This window comes from Gobio gobio (genome assembly GCF_949357685.1).
Source record: "Gobio gobio genome assembly, chromosome: 11".
In the NCBI taxonomy this organism is placed as follows: Eukaryota; Metazoa; Chordata; class Actinopteri; order Cypriniformes; family Gobionidae; genus Gobio; species Gobio gobio.
Genome location: NC_137104.1, coordinates 42153156 through 42175087, shown reverse-complemented (window position 1 = coordinate 42175087; position 21932 = coordinate 42153156). Strand labels below are relative to the sequence as shown.

The 21932-nt window shown below is 36.9% G+C and overlaps 2 protein-coding genes across 3 annotated transcripts; both read left to right on the top strand.

Moving 5' to 3' along the window:
• Nucleotides 1–2516: 2516 nt before the first annotated feature.
• s100a11 (S100 calcium binding protein A11) lies at nt 2517–4686 on the top strand. The gene is made up of 3 exons (XM_079828678.1): nt 2517–2621; nt 3085–3240; nt 4417–4686. Exons 2-3 carry the CDS (start codon nt 3112–3114, stop codon nt 4543–4545), a joined length of 258 nt encoding a protein of 85 aa, XP_079684804.1. The 5' UTR covers nt 2517–2621; nt 3085–3111; the 3' UTR covers nt 4546–4686.
• A 2049-nt stretch (nt 4687–6735) lies between these two features.
• s100u (S100 calcium binding protein U) lies at nt 6736–20681 on the top strand. Of its 2 annotated transcripts, none has more exons than XM_079828842.1 (4): nt 6736–6889; nt 12984–13116; nt 16332–17845; nt 19747–20681. In XM_079828842.1, the coding sequence occupies exons 2-3, from the start codon at nt 12997–12999 to the stop codon at nt 16731–16733; spliced, it is 522 nt and encodes a 173-aa protein (XP_079684968.1). In that variant the 5' UTR covers nt 6736–6889; nt 12984–12996; the 3' UTR covers nt 16734–17845; nt 19747–20681. The 2 variants fall into 2 exon arrangements, with proteins under 2 accessions (XP_079684968.1, XP_079684967.1); XM_079828841.1 differs by having other exon boundaries at nt 16332–18099; nt 19573–20674.
• Nucleotides 20682–21932: the final 1251 nt, after the last annotated feature.

The window sequence follows — 21932 nt, the reverse complement described above, 5'->3', positions numbered from 1 at the left end:
CTTTACTAGTTACTTGGAAAAAGTTATATTATTACGTAACTTAAGTTACTTGTAATGCGTAACCCCCAACACTGCTCACGAAGCACCTCAAGCATGCGTGAGAATATGACGTAGAGCCGGAAGCGAGGAACTTTGTTTACAAGCAGAGGAAGACGCGCCGTATCTAAGCTGTTGAATTCTACAGTGATTGTGCTTTAGGTCTTGGCGTAGTGCTCAAAATGGTGCCCATTTCCTGGATGCCCGAACGCCGGCTCTACGTCATATTCTCGCGCATGCATCGTGGTGCTTCGTGAGATCACGTCAGAGGCCCAGACGGAAGACAAGAACTTGTTGAAGTCATTATTTAGATTTTTTTTTACGCACAAAAGATATTCTCGTCACAAATGATTGTAGAACCACTTTAGTGAGATGGACTTTTTAACAACGTCTTTAGTACCTTTTATGGGTCTTGAGAGAGAAAATGTCATTGCTCTCAATGGAGGCCTTTCTGAGCCATCGGATTTCAACAAAAATAGCTTAATTTGTGTTACGAAGATGAACAAAGGTCTTACAGGTGTTGAACGACAAGAGGGTAAGTAATTAATGACAGAATTTTCATTTTTTGGTGAACTAACCCTTTAATAACATATCATGGAATACCCTTAACCTGATTTTAATACATTTCTAGAACAAATTGATATAAAAGAAGTTACGAAAATATTGTGGTGATATTTCACATCAGGCTGTTAAACAGTAGGTGGAATTTTGATGCCACGTATTTGTCACATTAAGAAAAATGTTAATGAGCTGCTTTAGCTGATTCAATTAGTTTAGTGTTATATATTTTCTCTATGTGTTATATAAAATCTGGAACTCAGAAGAATGTTAACAGCACTGTTAAAGAAATTGAAATATTGATTGGTATTGATCTGCGCATGGGTCTGCACCAAATGCCAGGAAATCGTGCATACTAAAAGTGTTGCAAGATCCTTCCATGGCTTGATATGTTTCGTAAATTGAATAATATGCATAATTTTGATATATGTTGCGGAAAAGAAAAATTATTTAGCAAAAAAACTGATCAAATGTTTTTTTTTTTTTTACTGAAAAATAAATGCCCTATGTAACATTAAAAATCTGTCATAAACGCCTTATGTCACACATATAACTACAGATATTTCACAAGAAGGGGTTGTATTTCAAAAACAACTGCAGAAACATGTTACAAGAGGTCCATTTAGTCTGTTTTATATGCACCATCATTTTCCTATAAGGAGAAATTGGTCCTCACCTTTTTTGTTTTATATTCTGCATACAAGCACATTCGGTATTGACCTCTAAAACTGACCTGTATGAGACGTATTAGTGATGTCATTTGTTCCAGCATGTCCGTTGATGCTGAGTAAGTTTTGATGGCGTTATCAGATGAAGTTTCCCTGACGACAGATGTTTGGATTGACAACATTTTGGAAACCTGATAGGGAGGTGTAGAGTAATCAACCGACATGTTAGGTTATGCTTTGAAATAATCACAAACAAATATAAATAGTACATTTTCTCAGAACCATAAACCACAAGATAGATACACCATATTTTGTGTTCTGGATTCCTATAAATGCATTGTGTGTGTGTGTGTGTGTGTGTGTGTGTGGTCCTGGTAAACCCAATGTTGGTAGGACAAAATGTCCCCACAAGGAAATCTTTGACATTGGTGGGACATGTTTTGGTTCTGATGATTTTTTGACAAAATGTAAAAATGTTTTCTGTAAGGGGTGTGTTTAGGGTTAGAATATACAGTTTGTACAGTCTAAAAATGTCTATGTAAAGTCTTCATAAAACATGGAAATGCAATATGTGTGTGTGTGTGTACAGGTTTAGCTATACTTGTGAGCAGAGTTGGGTAAGTTACTAATTACTAGTTACTAATTACATCTTCAATAGTGTAATTAGATTACTGTGCAAATTACTCTCTCCAAAAAATATTTAATTACTTATTACTTTCTAAATCCTATATCAATTTCGACTAGTTAAGTAATTCAAGGATAAACATGAAGCGGCTCTTTTAATTCATTCAAATAAATAATAAAAAAACGACATCAATTATTCTTATTAACTGACCAAAGTATTACAAATGTGAAATGTAAAAAGGATACATAAAAACACACGTTTAAAAATTAGACTTAAAATTTTGATGTTAATTCTACTGTTGTATTATATATAATTGTTCTGCAGTCTCAGTATTTAGTTCAATTACATCAAAAGTAACTAATTAAATTACAGAAGAAACAAGAGTAATCCCTTTACTTTTTCAAGGGAAAAGTAATTAAATTACAGTAACTTATTACTTAGGTGATAGGCGATAGAAAATGCCATTAACCTGATATAAATTCACTGGAGGTCTATGCAATGTCCTCACTAATATAGTCAAACAAACGCGAGTATGTGTGTGTGTGTGAAAGAGCATCTAAACTACTTTGCTATGGAAACATTTAAGCAGGAGATAAGAACATCCTGACTTGTGAAATGGAGCAGTGGGCGTGATTTTGGTTTTCCGCTGAGTTTGGCGGTCAGCTGAAGAGAATATAAGGTGAGAGGTGGTCATTTTCACACAACTTCAGCCACAACATCACTCTTCGGCCCAGGTAAGCCTATGATACTTCTTCTGTTGAATATATCTTTTTATTGAATCATTTTTACTGTGCACTGGATATACCTTTTTGCCGATAATTGGTTAGGGGTCACCCAAAGATGAACATTGTTTCATCATTTACTCACTCTCATGTGTATACTTCTCTTTATCAGACACTTGCAGCATATTCAAGCTTAAAATTAAAGGTGTATCACCATCCACCTTCTTGAGAAGCTTGGACATTTTGCTAAATATCTTCTTATAATGTATTCACCCGTAGTCACATGTTTAGAACATGAGGATGAGGAAGTGATGACAGAATTTTCCCTATAAAAAAAGCTAAATTAATTTTATCTTGTCAACATATATTTTTGTACATTTATTACTGGTCTTGATTTGTGTTTTTATTGCGTTTTAACCTTAGATACGCTTGAAATTAGAAAGGACTAACCTGTCGATTACTTTCTTCTCTCCAGCCACCTAAACTTCCTACTTCCAAAATCATGGAATCTGCCATTAATGTGCTCGTCTCCCAGTTCAAGACTTATGCCGGGAAGGATGGCTCTGCAAACACATTGAGCAAGGAAGAGTTTCAGAGCCTGGTCACATCCCAGTTACCCAACTTTATAAAGGTAAGCCTTTTGAGTCTTTTTTTTTAAAGTATAACAAAAGGTCAGTACACTTCATGTTTATATTCCTCAATTCAGGTCTACACTTAAAGGGATAGTTCGCTCATTTACTCATCGTTCACTCACCCTCAAAGCTGAATGAATTTCTGTACGAAACACAAAGATATTTTGGAGAATGTCAGTGATCAAACAGTTGGGTCGTTCAACTTCAAAATCTTCAAAATATCTACTTTTGCTTTCATACAGAAATTCATTCAGGTTCGAGGGTAAGAAAAGATGACAGAATTTTCATTTTTGGGTGAACAATCCCTTTAAATATAAAGTTGCTATTTGGAAACCACTTAGCAAGAACAAGGAACCAGTATATTGGTCTTAAAACCAATCATGTAACATAAAAAACCTTTTTTTTCTTTTTTGAAAACTCCACAGAACTATAAAACCAACTCAAAATGGTTCTTAATAAGAAGAGGCATGTCTGCTGAATCTAAGGTGCTGCAAAGAACTATTATTTTTTAGCTTACAGCTACAATTAAAAACGATAAACAATGACAAAAACACAACAAAATTACTAAAACTTTATCAAAGATAAATGATACTAAAGTAACACTGGTGTTCAGCATGATGAATTTTACGATAAAATGTACTTAAAAAAAACAAAACAACCTGTGACCTTTAATAATATTCATTAAAATAAAGATTTTGTAAAAAATGAATACATAAATGAAGGCTGTATTTACAATGTTTGATAAGCATTCTATGTTGCGAGAAGAATGAGCCAAAAAGGAAAAGAGCACCATTTTAAAGGTCTGGTGTGAGTTATTAGCTAACCACATCCCAGTCCTCAAAAGAATTCCTTGTGAGTCACATGTTTGTGATTTTGTAGAGGAAATAACACAAATCCGTCCTACAAAAAACTCTCAAGTTATAGAAAGACCTTATACTGCTATGTGTGTGTGAAAACAAACCGCCCGCTTTCGGCATGTTTATATCGAAACTAAACTAGAGACAATGGAAAAATGCCACATCGGAGCATTTTCTGTTTGGCCCATCCAGAACAGGAACTCCCCCCCAAACCAATAGGTCAGCAGACAAGAATGTGCCGTACCAGTGACGATCACTAGATGGAGACACTATCATTGCAAGCGCATATAAATGCCTGTTCGTTGTCTTCCCTCACAGAACGCCTCTGACCCAGCCACCATTGACCAGCTCATGACCTCATTGGATGCCAATAACGACGGAGAGCTGACCTTCCTGGAGTTCTGGCAGCTTATTGGCAAAGTGGCCAACCAGCATGGCGGCTTTTAGCCAATGAAGAAGCATGAAGACAATCACTTTAACTTTACCTTGTGACTTTCTGATGTAATTATAACATAGGCAGCGCCGCTGCTCAGTTAATGATTGTCCCAGGTGACTGCAAATAAAAAGAAAGCTTTGTTTTATTCTCAAGGTAATCTTGCCGTGCCTCTTTATTGACCATGCCATATAAGATTCTCAGCACATTCTCTCCCATTCTTTTGTGTGGCGCATCTGATTTAATAGCATCATTTGATGGTAACCCAACACCACCCCGAGGCCCTCAACTATCCTATTGCACAGCGGCTTAGGTTGTAGATCTTCCAGTCACAGCCAGTTACGATACGTCCTTATTGACACATTCGGTCTCCAACACAATTAAATCAGGTGCCGGCAGTTGCCTTGCTAACAGGTGTGGCTTGAGGAAAGGGCGTTGGTTTCTTTTGGAAAATAAGGGAGATGTAGATCTTATTTGCAAGTGCTATACTAAACTAAACTGAATACACAAATTCTGAAACCTTAGAATTTGGAACTGCCTGAAGAACATCGGCTGTCAACTTCAAATTGCCTTGAGAGATGCATCGAGATTTTAATTTGAAACCTTAGTCCAACTGGTTGGATAAGGTGGCAGAAGGGGGGGGGGGGGTGGATTTTAAATCTCGCTGAACCAGTCACGATAGACGAATCATGGGGGGTGCACAACATTTATGAAACAAAAATGAGTCAAATGTTAACTTTGTAGCCACTTTGGAGGTTACTTTGGAAATGTAATAGGTTACAGATTACAAGTTACCCTATTCAAAATGTAATAAGTAACTTTATTAAAGTAATGTAACTGATTACATTTGATTACTTTTCTAATTTCCAGCACTAAAACGCCTTTTCACTTGCCATGGTGGCAACTCTCAGACAGGTTGTAGCCTAAGGCTTTGAGCGGCAATGTGGATTGATGTAATTGGCAGACGTGGTGCGCAGCACATTCAAACGAGAACCAATCAAAGGCATCAGAATAGCATCTCTTTACCAAATAGCCTTTAAATGGCAGGAGGCATCAAATACAAGCAAAGCATTATTCAATTATTCAATATATCCTAGCTTTTTACAGAAAATATTCAGATGTAACCCACGTTTTCATAAGTAACTGTAATTTACACATTTTTTTCTCTGTAACTGATTACAGTTACATTTTTATTTTGTAATTAAATGACGTAATTTAGTTACATGTACACACTGTTTGTAGCATAATCAAAAAGATGTGAGGTGTGACTAGGGCACGGCCATAGTCCACACAAAGTGACAGCAGTCAGTAGCTACAAACCATTTTACATAGGCGGTGCCTCTAGTAAACACAGATAATCATAGCATAGTGTGGGCACTGGGATATGATTCACTATATGTCTCCCCTGAGGCCTGTTAAAGGCTGTCTAAAGATTTATCACAACAAAGCATTCACAAGTTAGCAAGAATCGTGGCGATATTAAATTCCTGCGGCGTTTAAAAAAAAGGGAAAGCACTTTGTTGTCTTTATATTGCATATGTAGGGTGCATACCAGTGTCAGAAATGTACTTTTTTAAATGCTTCAGAGGCCCTGGAATTGATTTTCTGAAGTAGTTTTTCCCTTTTTTTCCCTGTGTAAACATGTCAAAGTGTCATTTACTTGAGACACATATTTCAAATGAATAAATTAAATAAGAATAATTTGAAATTTATTCCATTCACAAAACATTCAATGCTGTTTATTTAGAAAACCAAGGCAATAATTGTCATCCCTGTGTGAAGATTACACAGCTCTCTATCTACCATGATAGTTTACAGGAAACTAGGCTATTTACTATGTTTCAGAGGCACTAAATTCACTTTATGAGACTACCAAATGTTGTAACAGATGAAACATTGGGGTATTTTGCCCCGAGCCTTGTGCAGGTAAGGGTTAAAGTTTTTGTACTTCCCACTAAACCTCCAGACGAAACTTACCGTCCTCTGCCATGATTCCCAGTGTGATTTATAGTGTGAAACTACATTCACGTGTGATAATGTTGATGTTACAGCTGTAGACAACATTAGAAATATCAAATTTAGCGTATGAATCATCACAAAACTCAAATGTCCTGTTTAAAGCAGCCAAATAAGCCTGTCCTTAGTTCCCCTCCTCCAGGTACACGCCCTTTTCATTTGTCAGAGTCAGGGGCAAAAAAACGTTTGCGAAAAAAATCACGGAAGAGATTCGGCCGCGGTTCGAGTCTGACAAGTTTTTTTTTTTTTTTTTTTTTAAGAGGTAGGGAAGAAAAGGGAAAGAAAAAAGAGGCTTTACTGCAGCTACTGTGAACTGTCAATCCACGCTGTCCTCATTTTAGGGTAAGTGCTTCAAAATACGTTTCTTTCGCATTACCGACTCATTTAAACAGAAAACTTTGAGTTTTGAACTTGTAAGAGTTTTTGTACAGTGTCAACGCCACGTTTTAGGAACACCCTTCGACCATCCTCGGCCAGCTAAATCTGAAAACATCTGCTGTTTTCGCACACAGTCAATGCGCCTTTTTACGAATTATCTGAACTATACTTCTGTGGATTGAAGTGTTATTAATCGCGGCGTTTTATTAATAACGTACGCGCTAACAATTATGTAGTTGAAGTACGCGAATGCTGCTATTGTATGGTATTTTAAATGCATATTAAAACGAATAGTATAATCTTTTAAGGTTATTATGAAGTTTCTGTTAGCTTATTTATCAACAGTTAATGAATTACTGTGAATGTGGTTATTTTAAATTTTATTTTACAATTTAAATGAAAATATAAAAATAATCTAAAAATAAAGATATAAATATACGTGTATAATTATTTTTTATTAATATTTATAGCATATTCATAAAATAATTGTAGTCATATTAATTGTAGATTATGACATTTTGAGTCTTCTGTGCCAACCGTAAATCAAAAACTGTCCTTCTCAGAACGCTTGACAGAAAAGAGAAGCGTTTAACCTAAAGGTGTTTTATCCACGCGGGATTTCAGTGTGTAGAAAATAAGAACTACCTCGAGATTGTTCCCCACGAGTTTTTATACACTTGCAAAGTTGTTCCTGTGTGAATTTTTAATGGCGCACGCGAGCGGCGGGTATTGTCGTTACTGTGATAGAGCGCGCGCGTATCACGTTCGCCCGCTTTGGAAACGCAAACCTTTCAATCTCTTTTACGCATTGGAGAGAAACGGTAGAGGTGCACTAGTGTCCGTTGTTAAACTGCATATGTCTGCGTCCCTTTTTCCTTTTTTTATGAGGTTGTTTGCACGGATTTATTTATTCATTTCGTCCAGGAACAGTAAAAGGTCATGTTTTGGAGAGTCACTTAAGTAATGGAAGATCTCTCTTCATGACTTATTATTAAACCATCCACGTGCTGTCTGTCTGAGGGAGTTTTGGGTTAAAGCTCGAGACTGTCTAGGGTAGCGCGCACGGAATCGCCAGGTCAGGGGCCAAAGGCGTCAATAATTCATTCGACTTCACGACTGGCACTGGATAGGGTTGAGCCCGAGGGTTGAAAGAGTCAATAGGATCAGTGAACGGTGCCTATAGTCACTAGAAATATGATTGTGGAGAGAAGGTGTGTAAGACTTGTGACAACAACACAGCATTGACTCCAACAGAGCGACGGCCTTTTGATCTAGGGCGCATGTAGACATTGTTTGTACTGTGGATAAGGGACTGACTGGATCATGACTGTACAGTATTTGTTGCTGTAGATGTTCCATTTCAGTCAGGATATGCTGCTTTCTGTGTAGATAAGAGCTTATGAATGCTGTCTAGGTAGGTATGTTTTGAGCCACAGACTAGACACTACAAGTGAGACACTTATTGTGTTCTTATGAAACTAGGCACATTTTTTTATGAATTAAACACATACTTTTATTCTAGTCCAAAAATATTATTTCATTAGATTACACCAACAAAAGTCCGTTTTCAGGGTCAAACCAGGTAAAAGAAAATGCCTAAAGGTAACAACTGTGTTGTAACATTGTTTACATTGCCTTTTTGGTTAAAGGCACTATATGTAATTTTTTCGCCGCTAGAGGTTGCTCATTCAAAACAAAGGTGTAGCTTGACGACACATTGATTCCGCTTTTTGGGGTCATTGAGTAATGCAGCACTGTTTTATCATATTAGATACATTTGAGCGTGTTGAAAGTTATGTTATAATGCTGTCTGTGCGTTCGCTCGGCGGCTACTATGAGACACTTGTTGCACACCGCAGTAAGCTAGATCGATATTACGCATGGTAAAACATGGTAAATCAAGAAAACCAGATTCAAACAATAAGACTAACTGTGTTGAGCTGTATAACAATGATTCGTTTTCTGTCGATGAATGTATCCAAACAGTTGCTCACCTGTCTAATAAAACACATAATATATTAAAGTGCCTTTGGTGTTCGGAAATCGAGCGAACTCGGGTATGATGTCATTGATACGGTCCGTGTCCTGGTTAAAATAGCTTATTTCTCTGGATTTAAACATTCTTGGAAATATTTGGGATGATTTAAGTACAAAAGTCAACAAAATATAGAACAGTTATAGTGGTTTTTGGATATTTTAATCCAAAAATCTTACATATTGTGCCTTTAATTAGCATCAACCAATATCTTTCATATGTTTAAAAGTGTATTCTCTAATATATCGTACAATTTATAGTAGCAGACACTTGTGTAGCATGAAAAATCTTTTTCAAATTGCATTTTTTTTCAGTCAAATACCATTGACTTTGACTAAAAATTAAGGTTTCAAAAGGGGCTTTGCAATTGAAGAACCATTTTGGGTTCCCCAAAGAACCTTTCAGTGAACAGTCCTAAAAAGAATCATGTTTTTCTTAGTGTAAAGAACGTTTTAAAAATGCGTAATGAAGAGGTTCCATTGATTTAGAAGGAGGAACCACTGATGCCAATAGAAAAACTTTATTTTTAACAGTGCATATTATTACAGACAGCATTTTAGGGCATCATAGGTGCAATGGAATTCAAAACATGTCTGTGAGGGGTTATGCCTTCTGGGGTTTGAGACGCCGTCCTTGTTGCACCCAAATTAAGACACTGTATGAGTATGTAAGGTTTGTACTCGACAGCCGACAGGAAGCATACTATAGTTTATTGCTGCATTGTGAAATCATTAGCTGAGTGTCTGCGTGCCAATGAAGTAGAAAACTATTTCCTGCACCATTCAACCTGACGGTATAGTGTAAAAGAGTCCTTCTCACTTTCAAACAGCCTATGAAACCAGAAACTTTAATATGCGTTCTGCGTCATCTCTGTATCTCCTTCTCTCTCTCTCGCTCATTAAATTAGGCTAATGGTCATGTTTCTTAATTGCTTACTACCTGTCGATGTGGTTATCACTGCTGATAAGAGGAAACTCTGTGTGTATTTGCGTCAGCTAATTTGGCGGCATTAGAAACCATCTCGGATGACAAGCACACCTACACAGATTTTGACCAGCAATAACAACCCAAAGGGCTTCTTTGCTGACCGCTGGATGTCACTGTTTTTTGTGCGGCTTTGTTTGTACCGCTATGCAAATTATAAGCTTCCAATCCTCATCTTGACAAGCAAGCCATAACTTTCAGGTTAAGTCTGAATGACTCGCGTAAAGAGCAATGATTGGAATTCAAAAGTCGTGTTTTCTAAATCTCTGTGAGACAGTCAGGTCTGTTTTTAAAGATTTTATCAATGAAATGTAGCTTGTAGAATGTAGAATGCATTGAAACTTTGATCCATTCTGCTGTTCTTATCACAGGATCATTTTGATATTTTTGGCAATTTTAAAGGTAGTCGACTTACTATCTACGTACTATTATAATATTTAATATTGTTGCTTTAATCCATTCTGCTGTTCTTATGACAGGATCATTTTGATATTTTTGGCACTTTTAAAAGTAGTCGACTATCTACGTACTATTATAATATTTATTAGTATTGTTGCTTTAATCCATTCTGCTGTTCTTATGACAGGATAATTTTGATATTTTTGGCACTTTTAAAAGTAGTCGACTATCTACGTACTATTATAATATTTATTAATATTGTTGCTCTAATCCATTCTGCTGTTCTTATGACAGGATCATTTTGATATTTTTGGCACTTTTAAAAGTAGTCGACTATCTACATACTATTATAATATTTATTAATATTGTTGCTTTAATCCATTCTGCTGTTCTCATACAAAGATAATTTTGATATTTTTGGCACTTTTAAAAGTAGTCGACTATCTACGTACTATTATAATATTTATTAATATTATTGTTTTATTCCATTCTGCTGTTCTTATGACAGGATCATTTTGATATTTTTTGGCACTTTTAAAAGTAGTCGACTATCTACGTACTATTATGATATTTATTAATATTGTTGCTTTAACCCATTCTGCTGTTCTTATAAAATAATAATTTTGATATTATTGGCACTTTTAGAGGTGGTCAACTACCTACGTACTATTATAATATTTATTAATATTATTAAATAAGCTTTTATATTTATATTTTCAGTTTTCATTTTATTTTAAGTTTCAGTAATTGTATTTTGTAATTTGTCATTTTTATTAATATTTCAATATAGATTTGATTATTTTTTATTTCAGTTTTAGTCATTTTAATACTTTAACTCAAACTAATTTATTTTAGTTAGTTGCCAAGGCTAAATTTAACATTTTTGTGTAATTTTAAGTGTTTCTTAATAGTTCTTAATAGGGTTTTTTATAGTTTTACTTAATGCAAATGCTTCAGATGTCTTTACTTATTGTTGCGGCTGCATATATTAAACACACTTTAATGAAAGTTTTCGGAAATTACCTTAAAATCTGATCGCCACATCTTCATGCCGAACATAACTGAGTTATGAGCGTTGGCACCTCATCAAAGATTCTGAGTAATGCCATCCCTTCATTGAGGCAAGGTGATTGGCTATTGGCATTTCCTTCACTTTTCCTTCAACTTTGACCAATCAGTAAAAAATTATGTAGTGGAATGCAAGAGAGAGCCAATGTGTGCCTGCATAGGTGAAATCTTATACGTGAAAAAAGAGAGGCAATGCTGGTCATGAAAGAAAAGGAAAAGCAGGACTAAGGTCTTTACATTGAGGTGTGAAGAGCAAGAGGAACAAAACTACAGGGAGAAAAAAGAGTGAGTGAGTGAGTGAGTGAAGAAAGAAGGCATGTTTGAGCTGTTGGTAATCCCTTGAGAAACATGAAGCCGCTGTGTGGTTTGGTCATCAGTAGATCAGATGACCTATCAAAGATCAGGACAGCCATTGGCGACTTGCCCCTTTCTTCTCTCTTCCCTTATCTGCAATTCACTGTCAGTTCTAACCCCCAAGATTTCCATTCTCCACACCCTAGTACACTTTCAGAGACTGTTGCTAGAGTGTTGGCTCTAATTTGTTATGGAGCTTGGCATGTCACCAACTACTAAAGACCCCAAATTCTTCTTAGGGTTAGGGTTTGTGTAAAGTATTAAACTCAAATCAGACTTATGATTCACCTTTAATGATAAAACAAGTGAAAGGGATCTATTTGTTTATGCATGCATGGTCATTTCCCTTAGTTAGATCAAAGCTCATGTAACTTTACAACAGTTAAATGCACTCTACTGTTTAAAACTACTGTTTGTTTTTTTAAGGAAATTTATATTTTTATTTAGCAAGGATGCATTACATTGACCAAACGTTACTGTAAAGTTTCGGTAAGGACTGTCAGCACGACAACGGTTCATTAGGTAAGGTCTTTAAACACAACTGAAAACACAGTTATGCATATTATATTGCATTTCTGTCAACAGATCCTCATAAACACTGCACACTGCACCTTTAACAGTTTCCACAAAAATATATTTGAATTATTATCGATAAATGCTTATTGAGCATCAAATCGTCATATTAGAAGGATAATAATAAGAAATGTTTGAGCAGTAAATCAGCATATTAGAATGATTTCTGAAGGACCATGTGACACTGAAGACTGGAGTAATGATGCTGAAAATTCAGCTTTGCCATCACAGGAATAAATTACATTTTAAAATATAATCAAATAGAAAACCGTTATTTAAAATTGTAATATTATTTTGCAATATTACTGTTTGTACTGGTCAAATAAATGCAGCATTGGTGAGAATATGGGACTAAAACAATAATAAATCTTATCTTTTGAACAGTAGTGTAATCTTTAGCAAATCTAAAAAGGATTTTTTTCCATTTGTATACTGTACATTATAATGCTGTGTTGTCTAAATTCTCCTGTAGTATTTAAAATGATTGATTTTTAGTTTTTAGCATACATTTTTAAAAAAATTATTTCAACAAAATAGTGTTAAATTGTGTTGATTATTTATCGTCCATCAGCCATAATTGTAATATTTTATATATGCATCTCTAATGTCAGCTGTCTACTAAATGTTCTTTTCATCTTGTTGTAGAGCGAAAGCAAAGATGGAGACAGCAATCAAAACCGTGGTGGGTGCCTACCTGAAGTCGGCCAAGGGCAAGGAAAACCTCGGAGGGAAGGAGTTCCAGGGCCTTGTGAAGAACCAGCTGAAGAACATTCTGACGGTTAGAAGCTGCATTCAGTTTTGTTAAATTGATATTCAGCCGTCATTCAGTTACCGTATTCGTCTTTCAGTACACTCGGTTTTTCCATGGCCACAGGTTGGCCCTGGTCTATTTCTTTTTTGAGCAGTTCCTTATTATCTGGACTTTTGATGAGCTGAGCAGAAACCACAAACTTGTGTCCAAATAGTCATTTGCCATGAAGAATGCTGCCGTGTTATTTGCTCCGGTGCCACATTAAATTACAGAGGAAAACTTTTAGTGGTGCTCGTTCATCCCGCACTGTTTGTGCTACGGACATGAATGATTCCTCAGATTGTGCAGTTTGTTGTGGAGAAGTGGGCTATTAATCTTCTAAACAACCATTTTGCCTGGCAGACCATAAACGGGTGAAAAAACCCTGTAAACTTGCTGTAGATTTATATATTTAAAGTCACCACAAAATCAAAATGAACAGTTCAGATTTTTTTTTTAATGGAAGATTGCAGTGTTTATTATAAATGATTTATCCATGCACATCATTATTTTAAAAAAAAAAAAGCCTTTGTAATCAAAATAGCTTCCCCTCCCTTTTGCAGGGACATCTCTTTTCTAATGACGCGTTTACTGGCGTGAGGGCGGGACAACCTGTCACTCACTGAGATCGACCAATAGCAAACCACAACCATTCAACCAATTCCCAATAGACAAAATTAAGTCACACCCTACATTTTTTCTTGTTCGAGAAGCCGTTTCACTCGGATATACATCACAATAGAGAAGAAAAGAATATCTTAACTTCCATTTCATGCCGACTTAAAATAAACCCAATATTGTTGAAGCCTATAGCCTCACGGGCAGCACTTCGACATGTAGCACATTTGCACTTTGGGTGACGAATTTGAAATCCCAACACCTTTTTCTCTCAATTCCCAATAAAAAAAATAGAATATCAGGCCCTGTTTACACCTGGTATTAAGAAGCGTTTTCATCAATCAGATCAGAAGTGGACAACGCTAAATAAAGTTGTAAACTGGGTCTAAAACGTTTTGAGATTTCCAGACACTTCCAGAGGTTGTAGAAAACGCATTTGACCGGATTGCTTTCGTAGTGTAAACGCTCATGTAGTCGAATGTGTTCGAACAGTCACAAAAGACCACCTACTCTCTGCCTACTGACCTAACACGTAAAAATTATGGGAAGCGCACTAGAATTACGGGATTTAAACTTTGTCGGCTGAAGACCCTTTGGTTTGAAGATGAACAACGAATCAAACACAATGTTCTTCCTGGTCTTGCGGTTATCACAGCCCAAAAGAAAGCTGATGCTCTTCTTATGTTTTTTTCCGTCATCTCCGGGTGCGTTCATATGTAAATTGTGTGCTTATTTCTAGGCATGCACGATAAATCGACCAACATATCTGTATCGGCCAATATATGTTCATTTTTAAATGTTATCGATAAGAACATTTGGCTGATATATTAAATAATGGATTATTTCCTACAGCTGAGACACTTCAGATGCGCACTGTTCACCAGGATGGTTTTGAATTGCTTGAAATAGGATTGTAATCACTTAAAGGTGCAGTGTGTAATATTTATGAGGCTCTATTTACAGAAATGCAATATAATATACATAACTATGTTTTCAGTGGTGAATAAAGACCTTACATAATGAACCGTCGTGTTTTTGTTACCTTAGAATGAGCCATTTCTATCTACATACACCACAGGTTACAGTGTGTGGCGAGCAACGGGGCTGAGGGACCGTGAGAGCGGGATGAGGCTGCGGTCATTAGTGATGATGAGCGCCAGCTGCGTGCCGTCGGCCTCGTGTCTCACGGAGGAGTGACGGGAGTATAAAGGAGGAGCGACGACAGTGAAGGACCCGTCCCGCTCTCACGGTCCCTCAGCCCCGCTGCTCGCCACACAGTGAAATCGCCATTTTGCGCCACCATGTTTCTACAGTAGCTCTAGTCTAAACAGACAAACTGCTCTATAGAGCGCTAGTCACTCTCTGCTCTCTCCGACGACATCATTTTTGTCCTGTGTCGGCTACCGTAGCTTCTCTATGTGCTTCGAAAGGGAGGGGTAAGCTTTGGGCGGTTGCAATTCACAACCTCACTGCTAGATGCCGCTAAAAATCACACACTGCGCCTTAAAAAAAAAAGGAAAATACAGTTAAGTGCAACATGTGCAGCACAGGTCTGTCATATAGGCTACATTAAATTATAATGAGAACATTATAATTGTGCTTGGGATATGGCTTTTAATGGTGGGACTTTTGTTTTTGTAATCAGGCATTCAAAAATAATTTTAAAAAATTGGATTAAGATTTATCTGCCAATATATTGGCTTTCAAATATAAAGAATTATTGGTATCAGCCAACATTTTCATATCAAATGCATTTGTGCGCCCATGGGCATGCTGGTCTGAAAACGAGGTGTGTTCAGGCACATTGTTGGTGCGTTGCTATTTGGAGGCAACTGAAAATGACTGTCCCATTGACCAACAAAAATCTGGTCTAAAGTCAATGCACAATATTTTTTTTGTTATTTAAAGAGTGCGTAAGTTATATACGCCTATAGGTCGGGTCCACAACGCTCTGCTTGCTACACACACAGGGACGCAGCACATTTGAAATATTAAAAATAAAAGGATTCCTCTCTGGAGAAGCGTTCAGTCTTTCCACTCACAAATTCCGCCATGTAAATAGCGAATCCGCCATGGTGCAATCGCAACTGGCTTTTAAAGGGAATGGGAGATGAGACTCTGATTGGTTTATTGCACGTTACGCCCAAAACACACCCATGACTCATTAAGAGAATAGGGACAACCCTTTTAGACCATGCGCCAGGCGTGCTGACTATTTTTCCTGTCGTTAAACTAGCAAAAGTGGATTCAGACACGCCCTAAGTGCACTTGGATCAGTAAAATAGGGCCCCTGGTGTAAACGGGAATGTGTCCCTCATCTACTTGTGATCCGATCGACCAAAACGCATCTTAATACCAGGTGTAAACAGGGACTCAGACTTGTAACCACATAGCAACATGTTAAAACCCACGGCTTTTCATGAGCAAAGATCATCTAAATTTTTTACAGAGGTTTTTAGAATCTAGTTAATATTGGATGTTGTGTCACCATGAGCAGTTTAATCCATTCAAATGTGAAATGACAGTCAATACAAGCTGCAAACCTGTTGCATTAGTGCATAACATCTGAGGAACTTTGTGTTTAGGGCTCAGAGGACAATGAGGCAGTTAAAAACATGCGTCAACAGCTTGACAACAACCAGGATGGGACGGTCAACTTCCAGGAGTATATGAATCTGATTGGCTATCTGGCGCAGTCTCTCAGTGATCAGCGTTGTTTGGAAAAAGTAACACCAGCAGAGAGTTCAACCCAGGAGACGCAGGCTGAGGCGGCAGCCAATGCACAGGCAGAGCCCAAGCAGGCAGAGCCCAAGGCCGAGCCACAGGCGGCAAAGGAGGCGGAGAAAGAAGACGAGCCAGTGGCCGAGGAGGCAGCGGCCGAAGAGCAGAAGCCAGAGGAAGAGAAAAAAACAGATGTGGAACAGGAAGGAGCGAAAGTTGAAGAGAATAAACCTGAAGAGAAGATTAAAGCAGAGGAAGCGTCGTAGGAGCTTGAGGAAGTTGAGATTGTCGCATCTCAAATGCTTCTGTGTTTGTTTTAGTCGTCAGTTTCATTATTGTGATATTTTAATACCTACATTTGAAACCTGGCCAATACACTACCAATTTTGTTACTGCAAAGAGGTGTAGCCTTCTTAATAATACTAATTTCTGAGTGTATGCAAATTAGTTCATGCCTGTGATGATTCATTTTGTAATAATTGTGTGTGTGTGTGTGTGTCGACAGCCGCAAATGTGACAAATGGCCAAAGGGGTGCAATAACTAATCATTATGTCCTTTTGTTTGAGCCAGATTTGTTGTAAGGGTACTGCAACCACTGTGTCCCCTCTCCAATATCTCCACAAAACATCCGTGAATGAAGAAAAGACATCGGTTTTAAAACAAATGCTTAAATTTAGGCATTACCAAGAACCCATTATGTTTACTTTTTGTTTGTGCCACTTATGACAGGGTTACTCAGTCGACTCCGGTGCTAGTCGTAAATGTACTATGTATTGTCCAGTGTTGCAGAAGTGTAAAAAAAAAAAAAAAACTTTTTTTCACCTCGCTTTTGTTTGATGAAATGCCCTTCTGCAGGAACTAAACATATTCCGTCACCATTCAAATGTGGGACTTGCGTTTGTGGCGCACATGGGAACACTATGCAGTCCACATACTTTGTTGTTCACATTTCTGGGCCTTGTTTGCATGAGAATAAACAAATTTGCTTTTGAATAATGTAGTTTTATGGCATGCTTTCTGGCTCGTGTACTTGGATCTAACTCTCTCTGACACCCTCTATTAGCTGCTCTGTTTTTCAGACTGTCACATGCTGTCCATCTTAGTGCTTTGTCTCGAGAGCTGGAATATCAGATGCTTAGTGTGTTTATGATAGCTGATGCTCAATAATTAAAAGCCTTTGGGATGGAATCCACACCAGGGGACCCTTGTGGCCCCGCGAGAGCCCCAAGTCATCCCACAGTATTGGTTCACTAAGGTTAGACCCCTGAAGACCATTAATACGATGGACAAAAGAATCGCACTTCAGCAATCACTCATTCACGTAGGCATTTATTCTCGCAAACTTTATTTTAACCATTTTCGCCTGCATATATTTAGGTGTTTTTCTTGGGGGGTTTTTTGTTGTAAAGTCTGGATATGGCTTTTACTAAACAGTCGGAGTGTAATTACATCTCTTAAAGATTATATTTACACCATAACTGACGTTTCACTTATATTTTGCACTTTTAAATATTTAATACTTGTGCTATGATCACAACTAGCATGTTTAGCGATGGATAGATTCCTAGCTAACAGGAAAAATTCTCAGAACTTTTACTAATTGTTTAAGAATGTTTAAAGAACATTTAAAAGTAACGTTCCCATAATGTTTGAAAAATGATTAAATGGAATGGCCCCCTAAAGGGATAGTTCACCCAAAAATGAAAATTAGCCCATAATTTACTCACCCTCAAGCCATCCTAGGTGTATATGACATTCTTCTTTCAGACGAATATAATCTGAGTTATATTAAAAACATTTCCTGGCTCTTCAATGCATTATAATGGGAGTGAATGGCTGCCCAAAATTTGAAGCCCAAAAAAGTGCATCCATCATAACAGTAATCCATACGGCTCCGGGACCCTAACAAAGGCCTTCTGAAGTGAATCGCAACGCAACGTTTTAATTTTAAAAGCATTTCTAAATTCAGTTCATATTTCCAACAAACAAAATTCCAAGCCAAAATAACAAAATGGTTACCACCATGGAAATTCAAACATTTAGCTCTTTTCATTTTAATGAATGCTTGAATAACATGCCTATATCTCCTTCCATTAAAAATAATGGCTAGTGCGGTGGCTGAGATATATACATAAACCTACCCACATACGTGGCATAATTTTTGGAATGACTTGTCACGAGAGGAACAAAATAAGTTTTAGTCACATAACATCGGTTAATAGAAACGGCGTCATTTCGCAATTGTTTATCGACATTTAGAAAATATGAAGTTTTGCACAAATCTATAGGCTAATGGAAACGTGGCTACTGAACGGTACGCATCGTCAGAAAATGCAAACAATTTGTTCGTTAGAGGAACAACTAACCTTAAATTAGAGGCAATAAAAGACCACGAGTCATCCAAGTCTCATATCAAGTGCACTGCCAATCGATATTTATTTTTGTAAGAAAAATATCCATATTTAAAACTTCATAAAGTAAAATATCTAGCTTCCGGCAGACCGCCTTCCGTATTCAACGCCTCTCGCAGTTCAAAACGCTTACTCTTCGTCCGACGTCATAAGTCGCGCCAGTTACGCTTTTTTTCCGTTAGTTGCATTCGGAAGGTGGTCTGGCTTACACAAACCCATCGAATTGCTTCAGAAGGCCTTTATTAACCCCCCTGGAGCCCCTGTGGATTACTTTTATAATGGATGGATGCACTTTTTGGGGCTTTGAATTTTTTATAATGCTTGGAAGAGCCAGGAAACATTTGTTAATATAACTCCAATTGTATTCATCAGAAAGAAGATTGGCTTGAGGGTGAATAAATCATGGGGTAATATTCACTTTTAGGCAGAGGCGGACAGTAGTGAAGTATTTTTACTTTCCAAGTAATTTTATTTTTCAAGCATATGTACTTCAGTGTTTTTTTTTGTAAACCGTTTACTTCACAACCTTCCAAAACATAATATTGTACTTTTTACTGCACTATGTTTCATATTGAATATCATTTAATATTTAATTACATCAAAAATGTAGTATTGTATTCTTTTACTCAAGTAAAAGTAATTAAAAATTTACTTCAGTACAAGTAAGAAAGTACTATTTGTAATGTAATTAAGTATTAAAGGTAAAACAACAACAACTTTTATTTATGAAATGTAGTGAAGTAAAAAGTATGACATTATAAATATTGCTTTGGAATGTAGTGAAGTAAACATTTTCCACAAAAAAAAGAAAAAAACTTGAAAAGTAGAAAGTAAAAATGCTTCACTACTGTCCACCTCTGCTTTTAGGTGAACTATCCCTTTAACATTTGTATAACCAAGTAAAAACCTTTTTAAAACATGAAAGAACTGGACTTTTTTAACATTCAGAGGACATTCAGAAACAACGTTTTAAGAATTAACTTAATGGGAAAACGTTTTTAGAACACATTTAGGTAGATAGATTCTGCTAGAATAATATATTGATTAGTGACATTACAAAAATTAATGTTGTATCCCATCATGTATTGACAATTATGTTAGTCGTGTGCTAGACAACCCAATAACAAGGCCTGACGAGGAACCTTATCTTACTGTACCTTGAATTTTTCACTAATTATCAATGATTCAATGAATTTTGATATAGCAACTAGTCATGAGACATTTATGAAAGCCATAACATGCAAGAAGAAGAGACAAATGCACAGCTACTTTCACTATTTAGCCATTAAAGCAGCTTACATAATACATTACACATACTACATTATGCATTATACAGATATGTATAGCCTACATCAGTGAGAAATCCTACGCTGCTTAAAAAGAGCTCATTTAGATCATGCTAATGAGTTCTCGTTTAGCTCATGCTGTCATGTATATCCTGGCCATCTAAAACCGCTTGTTTACTTTGGTGTGTCCGACGCCAGAACGGTCGTGTCTGGTGTTGCTAGGCCTCATTAGCATTATAACGTCATCGCACCTTATGAGCGTTCACGTTTTGACCACATGTAAAATTGAACTTCAAGCTTGATGTTAATCCAGTTTTGTCAGTCAAACAGAAGTAGTTAACAGCTCTCCCTAGGTAACATAAAACTGTCTTTTGAGCGAATGCATGAGCATTTCATTAAGTGCGCATAGCTAACGTAGCTGCTCAATGTAACCAACTGACCACATACTTCATTTTCTATGCTGTATGATTGACCATCTCCAGCTACTCAACAATAAAGGACTGTAATGCAAACTCCACTGGCCTGTAGAGTCTTCTTGTGTCGAGTCAACTGGCATGACGGGGTCAAATGGCCCTTATATTGGCAGGTGAATTAAAGGAGGAGAGAATGGGAGGGGTGCCGAAACTGAAGATGCGGGAGATGCTCCTGAGAAAGGAGGGGGCCGCGTGAGTGATATTTAAACCCCAGAGGTTCTCTCTCTCCCCTCATCTGTTCCTCGGCTCTCCGGCTGTCTATCACTATCTCCTGCGCTTCATTACAGACAAAGGAAGCTCTCCGTACGCATTCAGGTAAGACAGACAGCTCAGACGAGAGAAAGGACTCCTTTCTCTCAGAGCAGAAAGCTAATGAATGCTCTTCTGGATTGGATTATCTACTGATAACTTTTCTGTTAGTCTCATTCAAATATCTGTCCGTAGCTCTGCGCTACTACTACTTTTGTGTGAAGTCCTAGAGTTAAACGTAGTTAAAGTTAATAAGAATTTTATAACATTGCTTTTTTTATGGATTTTACACTGATCTATCTATCTATCTATCTATCTATCTATCTATCTATCTATCTATCTATCTATCTATCTATCTATCTATCTATCTATCTATCTATCTATCTATCTATCTATCTATCTATCTATCTATCTATCTATCTATCTATCTATCTATCTATCTATCTATCTAGTTCAGTGTAAAAATGTATGAAGATGTCTACTATGTATAGTGTCGCACGAATACAGGTAAAGTGAAATATTTATCAATCAAAAATATATCAATATACAAATGTAAGTGTCCCACTTTACCTGTATTCACTATACTTGCCAATCCTGAATATATGGTTACGTTTTCCTTTTTTGGGTCTATATATATCATCGAACGAGTTTAGATTAAAACGCATTTGTTGGGATGTAAATAAATTAATCTCTCCTTCTTTACATGTCAAAGGACGGTCAGTTTCCTTAGTGTCACTAGGTCACTTGGTGTTACCTTACTGTTCTCATCTTGGTTGTCATGGCGTCACAGTGTCCGTTCTATTCTGATACGGCTAATGAGGATGCGCTTCTTGTTTCCTTCTGTCCTACAAAAAAAAAAAGTGCCATAATTTCACCTTTCAGCTTACATTTTTCCAATTGTCTTATGTTTATATAGGTTATTGCTACGTTTTTTTTTGGTAACACTTTATAATAGGGTCTCATTTGTTCTCTTAATGAAAATTCTGTCATCATTTACTCACCCTCAAGTTGTTCCAAACCTGTGTGAGTTTCTTTGTTCGGCTGA